An 8,247-nucleotide genomic window follows, 5' to 3' on the forward strand; every position below is an offset into this window, starting at 1 on the left:
TGTTGTTTAGCTTCTATATTTGTTACAATGTTGCTTAGAGTGCAGCTGAGAGGCCGGCAAGGCAGGCGGGGAAGCTTGGCTTCCTCCGTCACTGAAGCAAGCAAGCCTCCCTATTCGCATCAGCTGCCTGGGTGCTGGCCGCCATCTTGGCTGGCAGTTAATTTTATATCTCCCTGATTAGCCAATGGGAAGGGTAGCGGTCATACGCTAATTACCATGCTTCTCTTTTATTAGATAGGATAATAGACTATCCTGTCTAATAAAAGGGTAATATGAAAATCGACTGGTGGAATGACCAGTCACTATGACACGTACTGACCACGAGCGGGCAGATACTCAATGCAGGGCCTCTTGGTCCCTTTCCCCGGCCAACAGGCCTCGATTGCCCAATGGTGAATGGGGAACCGAGGGTGGGTGGCGGTAGGGCACGGAGCTGGCTGCCAGCAACCTGGGAAGATGGCTCTGATCGCAGGCCAGACCTAGGAACCGTATCTGTGCACGAATTTCGTGTGCCGGGCTTCTGGTTTAATATAGTAGAATGTAAGGTAGAGCAATTACAAAATATAGGTACTTTTTGAAGTCTTAAATTCTTCATTTTAGAAAGTATTATTAAAATTCAAATTTTTGCTCTGTTCACTACCTTTGCTTTCTTGTTGAATTAAAATTCTATCTTATGGTGTTGACCAAGTCATACTATTAAATTTAGTAAGTTTATTATTTTATTCACCTTTCCCTTTATTTCCTTCACATTGTATTTTTCCAAAATAATGACATTTTTTGACATACAGCAAAGTTGAAACAATCTAAAGTGTGCACTCATATTCTCATAACCTGTTTCTCAAGTTTACTCTATGTGCTCTGTCATTTATGTGTCAATCCATATTATTTTTTGATTCAAATAAGTTACAGACCTAAGTATACCTCCTAAACATTTCAGAATGAGCATCATTAACTAGAGTTCAGTGTTTGTTTAGGATATTTTTTATTTTTGAGATAAAATTGTATGCAATGAAATGGACAACTTATGTGTACAATTTCATGACTTTTCACTAAAACACAAATCTGTGTAACCTAAATCTCTCTTAACACATTGTATGCGGGAAACGTATTTATACTTTTTACATTGACTGGTAGTAGAGCGCGGGACACGTATTAATACGTTTTTTATAGACTAGCGGTAGAATGCGGGTAATGTATAAATACGTTTATTTTTATACTTTTTTATTGCTCTAAAGGGATGCTAACATGCAGATATACGAATTCCAAAGGACAAAATTTGGGTCTCTAACACATACAATGATGAATTATGTATGTCATTCCAGGTATAATGGTAATCAATCTATTCAACTGCAAAAATGGTCCACGCCACCTGTTAGCGCGCAATAAAAACTACCCGCAAACAATGTGTTAAAATCTAGAGCATTATCCTTGTCACAGAAAGTTCCCTCATGCTCCTTCCCAGTGAATCCTCATCACTACCCCCACCCCAGAATTTCTGATTATTTTTCTACCGTAGATTAACTGCACCTCTTCTAAAAATTCAAATAAATGAATTACTATGTACCCTTGTATATACTATGTTTTTTAGATTCATACTAGAGGCCTGGTGCACAAAATTCATGCACAGGTAGGGTCCTAGGCCCGGCTGGCGATCAGGGCCAATCGGGGCCTTCCAGCTGTTTGCCGGGGCCTTCCTTTGTGCTGCACCATCTCCTGGTGGTCAGCGCACATCATAGTGAGCAAACAAACACCTGGTCAAACTCCTGAGGGGACACTTTGCATATTAACTTTTTATATATATAGATTGTTTCATGTATCAATAGTTTATTCCTTCTTAATACTAGTAGTATTGTATGAGATAGACATTTTTAAAATATGAATTTACAGTTGTATCACCTGCTTGTTTTCTTTTTCTGTAAGATGGCTTTGGCATCTTTGTTAAAAATTAAATGGGCATAAATGTGGATTTATTTCTGAGCTTTCTGTTCAGTGCCTACTAATATTATAAATTCAGCATTTTTCCCCTCACACTAATTTCCAGTTGTAGCCCCATTTGTTGAAAGAGTTTTGCTTCCCCTTTGGATTGCTTTGCTGCCTTTATCAAAAATGATCATGTAACTGTGGTTTTATTTCTGAGCTTTCTATTTAATTTTGTTGATATGTTGGTCAGTCTTTATGTTAGTACCATATGGTCTTAATTTAACAAGTCTTTAAGTCTTAAGTATAAGATCTCCAATTTTGTTCTTTGTCAAGATGTGTTCTAGATTCTTATATTTCTACCTAAGTGATAGAATCCGCTTGTCTCTTTCTACAGTTAATCTGCTGCAATTTTGATTAGGATTATATTGAATCTACAGAGTAATTTGGGAAACTTCCCATCACTTAACATGCCATATTTTACTGTTTGTTTAAATTTTTTTCAGTTTCTCTGCAATGTTTTATGGTTTTCAATGCCTCATTAAATTTTTAATGGATTTTAAAACTGTATCGTTCCCTATTTTTCTTCCTATAGGCTCTGGATCAGTATCATTGTATGAGGTAGAAAGATGTCAACAACTATCAGCTACAAGTAAGACCATGTTTCATTTTTGAAATATAGCGTAATCGTGAGCATATTAAAACCTGTTCTTCCACATATCAACAAATTCATTTCTATTAAATATTGAGAGCAGATGTCCGTGAGGGCAAAAACATATCTATATTTCTCTTTTATTCCTCTACCTCATCCTAACTAGCATAAAATGAAACCCAGAAAAGATATTCTCAGATAATGATGGAACATGTCACATCTTGTTCAAATTGAGCATCAAAATAAAACATACTAGTGATGGAATAGAACTTACTGAATAAAGTAGAATCCACTAGCTCATGTGGAGAGTAAATAAAAGAACAAAACAAATGAAGTTGAATGGAAAACTCTTTAAACTTTTTTCCCCCACTTATTTTTAGAGACTGGAAGGGAAGGAGGAAGGGGGGAGAAAGAGAGAGAGAAACATCTATGTGAGAGAGAAACATTGATGGGTTGCCTCCCATAGGAACCCTGGCCAGGGCAAGGGATTGAACCTACGAGGTATGTGCCCTTGACCAGGAATTGAACCCAGTACACTTCTGTGCAAGGGATGACACTCTCACCACTGAGCAGCACCAGCCAGGACTCTTATTAAAAATAGAATGGCAACTAATGAATGTAAAATGAATGATGAAGCTACGAAAAAAGACACCATTTTGCAACCATGATAGCAATTGATTTATTTGTGAATCGCCAGTGTGTCCTAAACTAGTGGAATCTTTGTTTAATAAGATTGGGATATTTATGTTTTCCCCAATTACTTTCTTATTAATTAAAAAGGGGAAAAATAAATTTATAGTCAAGAAATCTGTTGAACACCACCTTAACCAACAAAATTAAATCCCCAGGAAAGAAAACACTGATATCGTATGCCTCTTGATCTGATACATTGAGGAGGAAGGTCACAATATTATTTATATAGTAATATTCCTGCCAGAAATGCATATTTGTATCTGATCATGAGAAAAGCCAGGCACAACCAAAGAAATGGCCTCTTCTCAAATACATCAGTGTCATGAAAGACAGAGTAAAGCTGCGGAACCATTCTCCCCTTTGAACCAAAGGGGTTCAAAGAGATTTGAAAAGTAAATGAAATTCATGGCTCATGATTGGATTCTTAACCCAGAAATGAAATGCCGAATAAGAATATTATGAGAGGACTGTTGGAGAAATTTGAATAAAGTCTGTTGTATTACGTAAATGAAGTCTTGTTTTTGTGAAATACACACTGAAATATTTAGGGTTAAAGGGGTGTGATGTCTGGAAATTATTCTCTAAGGCTTCTCATATACACACAATTACAAATGAATTATGTATCTGTAAAGTATGGGGTGTCCCCAAAAAATGTATACACACACTATCAACTGTTAGAATGTACATACATTTTTGGGGGAACACCCTGTATATGTGGAAAGAGAGAGACAGAGATAAAGACAGATGGAGATGATGATAAATGTGGAAAAATCTTATCCAGGTTGACAATACAATTTAAATGGATTTTTTAGAATATATTTTCAAGGAGATTCGTGTCATGAATATACTTATTATTCTTATAGATTATTCTACCTTAATCTAAAATTTCTTTATAGTACTTACAGATCATCAATATTTGGAGAACACCCCGCTATGTGCTATTTTGAAACAAAAAGCTCCCCAACGATATCGTATCCGAGCAAAATTGAGATCGTATAAGCCCAGGAAACTCTTTCAGTCTATTAAACTTTATTGTCCTAACTGTCAGTCAATGTAAGTATCTTCCATAATATCATAAGTTTCATTTCATAATACTTATACATATATGTTTTCATATATGTCAGTTTGAGTCCTGGAAATGAGTAAATTGTGATTTTCTGCATTATGTTTAGATAGAATGCTACCATTTTTAAGAGAAAATACTAAATTCTTAGAAAGTAAATCCTTCTGATATTTCTTAGTAATAACAAATAAAAGTAGGGGCTATTTTTAGATGTGAAATTCAACTTAGTAGCTCTGTCAAATGCAGACAAATAATATACTATGAAAATATTTGGGGAGACTTACTCATTTGTCACAAAAAATATTCTTAAAAATAAACCATTAGCTACTATAATTTTTTATTATTTAAATTAAATTTATTAGGATGACATTGTTATTAAAATTAATGATTTCATGATTCTTTACATAGAAAATGCTAAAGACTCCACCAAATAACTATTAGAAACAATACATAAATACAGTAAAGTTGCAGGATTCAAAGTCAATGTACAAAAATCCACTGCATTCCTATATGCTAACCATGAAATTTCAGAAAAATAAATGGAAAAAACAATTCTTTTGCATTTGCAACAAAAATATAAAAGACCTAGGAATAAACTTAACTAAGAACATGAAAGACCTATATACTGAAAACTATAAAGCATTATTAAAAGAGATTGAAAAAGACACAATGAATTAAAAAGATAGTCTATGTTCATGGATTACAAGAATCAACATAGTTGAAATGCCCATATTATCCAAAATAATATACAGATTTAATGTAATCCCATCAAAATCCCAATGACATTTTTTAAAGAAATAGGAAAAGTAATCATCACGTTTGTATAGAATTACAAAAGACCCCAAATAGTCAAAGCAACTAAAATTCTTAAATAGAAAAGACATCTGATTAGTTGAAAAAAAATTTTTTTTTAACTGACATAGAAAGCCTTGTTGGAAATATTTCTCTCCTATTTAATAACTATAACATAGTAAATGCAACTTAAATTATTGTTAGTAATTGAAAATTTCTCAGTACCTTGAAGTGTTCATTCTAACCATCAATTATTATAATACTAGGGGCCCAGTGCATGAATTCATGCCCTTGAAAGGAATTGTGGGCCTCAAGGCTGCGGTGGGCACAGTTGCAGGTCTCTGCTCATCCTCCACGCCCTCGCCTGGCACCTCCCGCCACAGGTCCTGTCTGCGGGCAGCTCCTTTCCCGCTGCTCCCACAAGCTGATGGCGCCAGCCCCGCTCCCATCCGCTGACGGCAGTAGCAGGTGTGAGCGGGGCCGGTGCCGTCAGCAGGTGCGAGCAGTGGCTGCTGCCCCAATTGCCCCTCAGGAGCAGAGAAAGGTGGAGAAGCCCTCAGGGGCAATTGGGGCCAGTAGCCGCCACTCCTACCCGCTGACGATCCTGAGCAATCGAGACCAGCGCCATGCACCAGCAGCGGGGTGCAAGCGCCGTGCAGGATATCAGTGCGTGGGAGCAAAGAATTTTCAGTAACCACCATAGGCTCGGCCTGATGACAGCGACCAGTGCCCTGCCTTGGTCTGGTGCCCCCACTCACCTCTATCATCCTGCCACGGTCAACGCCCACCATATTCCGTGCGCACCTCCTGGTGGTCAGCGCACGTCATAGACTGGCTGTTTGGTTGTTCCGCTGTTCGGTCTATTTGCATATTAGGTTTTTATATAGATAGATAGATAAACATATAAATGTATAAGACATTAGAATGAATGTGTACTTACTAGCTTATTAGCTCAACAATCTTCCCTCTAAATATATGATGTATTAATACTATATACGCATCTCAATTATATTTGTGTGCTTATATATTGGTTGTGTTTATGCCTCCGTGTACACTGATATATGTATAGTCCCATCTGAAATCTAAGTGTAATACTGTTTGTAGAGATTTTTGATCATCATGTCTTCTTAACTGAAAAGGGGGACTGTCTTCTGCCCATTTGAATTTTAAATGATAGTTGGAATTAAAGTATCAGACGGATTTTAGATTGTTCTTGAAGCATTATCAAATGATAGTTTGTCAAATTCTGTAATATCACTTAACTTTGTGAAACAAAATCACCCTCTGTGATCATTTTTTACACAAATAAGGAAATTGCCTCACAAAGGTTAAGAGGTGTTACCAAAAGTCACACAGCTGGTTGATTCCAGATCATGCCATTTCTACTCAAGCATACTTTACCATGTGACTTTTCAAAACTATTACTCTAGATTAAAAGGAATCAAAACAAATATTGGTTTGTGAAGTAGATGCCCTATGACAGTGAGAGTTCTTAGGTGCTAAGTGGGTTGAAGACAAGGAGGGGACTGCTGCATTTTCTTATCCCACCAGGAAGTTGAGCATTCCTTACAAAGGAGAACAAATTGGTACTAGAAATAATTATAATTAAAAACTTGGATATCACAGAACCAGGCAGGGAAGTTGCTGGTGGTTAATGTAAATATTGATAAGGAGCTACTTAGCCATGAAATATAAATATCTTTCTATTGAATAATAGGCTTTAATCAGAAAAGTGAATTATCTCCATATTTTAAAATAAGCTGGTTCTTCAGCACATAAACAATTTCTTTATTGGATAATTTGGAAAATTTGAATTTACAATCTTATGCCAATTGTTTTGTGTTTTTTCATTGTTGATTCTTTTAGGCAGGAAGTTCTGCACGAAGGTGATTTGGATCGAATTTTGCAAGAGAACGCAACTAAAACTCCCAATACTCAACTACAAAATACTTCATTATATGATTCGAAAGTCTGGTCCACTAAAGATCAGGGAGAACGACAAGTAGCTGTTCATTTTGTGAAAAATAATGGTATTCTCCCACTTTCAAATGACTGTCTAATTTTGATAGAAGGTAAGATATTTAAGTTGTTTTATTAGGTTATAGATTTCTTATGTCTTTCTCTAATTATTATTAAACTTATTTTAGGGACAACCTAGGACAGTGATGGCGAACCTATGACACGTGTGTCAGAGGTGACATGCGAACTCATTTTTTTGGTTGATTTTTCTTTGTTAAATGGCATTTAAATATATAAAATAAATATCAAAAATATAAGTCTTTGTTTTACTATGGTTGCAAAGATCAAAAAATTTCTATATGTGACACGGCACCAGAGTTAAGTTAGGGTTTTTCAAAATGCTGACACGCCGAGCTCAAAAGGTTCACCATCACTTACCTAGGATATATTAAGTCAAAATATTGTTAATTTAAATTTCATAAAATGGAATATATTATCAATAACAACTAGATTCAAATATATACATACACACATATATATATTTATCTGAATGACATTTGAAATTATACATTAAATTCAGGTGTTTGCATTTGTTCATTTTGTTGGATTTTTGCATGTAATTTTAATCAGATCGAAGCTGATTATCAAGCTGAGTAATAATTAAGAGGCTGCTTGTGATGCACAGTTGCTGTTATCTTGGCCTCTGGATGTCACTATCGCTTCATAAAAGTAGAATGAAATACCATATTTGCCGGCGTATAAGACGACTGGGCGTATAAGACGACCCCCTAACATTTCCACTCAAAATACAGAGTTTGTTATATACTCGCCGTATAAGACTACCCCCTCTTCCGCACACCTTCCACACACCAAATAAAAGGTAAAACAATATCAGATTTGATTTTAACATTTTAATTTATATTCAAATGCTTATGACATGCAGGAAAACTGTCACAAGGCTGTATGTAATCAAACATATACATAAAACAGTGCAAGTTTATTACCGGTAAACATACCGGTAATTCACTAAAGAAAACACACTCTATAGACTGGTACCGTAGATGCTTCTCAGGAACACAGGCAAGCAGCCCACAACCTAGAGGGACTGTCAATGATAGAAGAAAGATAACAAATAGAGGTAGAGAGCAAGTGCCGGGCAAGTCCCTAGCAA

At 35.9% G+C, this 8,247-nt stretch overlaps 1 protein-coding gene across 1 annotated transcript in view; it reads left to right on the forward strand.

Moving 5' to 3' along the window:
• Positions 1–8,247, forward strand: part of POT1 (protection of telomeres 1) — a 57,182-nt gene that overhangs the window by 29,433 nt on the left and 19,502 nt on the right. Inside the window, exons 8-10 of the mRNA XM_015564333.1 lie at positions 2,513–2,569; positions 4,159–4,315; positions 6,984–7,189. Of these exons, the coding sequence (XP_015419819.1) occupies positions 2,513–2,569; positions 4,159–4,315; positions 6,984–7,189 (420 nt within the window). The remainder of the gene's footprint in view (positions 1–2,512; positions 2,570–4,158; positions 4,316–6,983; positions 7,190–8,247) is intronic.

Source organism: Myotis davidii, unplaced genomic scaffold, assembly GCF_000327345.1.
Source record: "Myotis davidii unplaced genomic scaffold, ASM32734v1 scaffold179, whole genome shotgun sequence".
NCBI classification, from domain to species: domain Eukaryota; kingdom Metazoa; phylum Chordata; class Mammalia; order Chiroptera; family Vespertilionidae; genus Myotis; species Myotis davidii.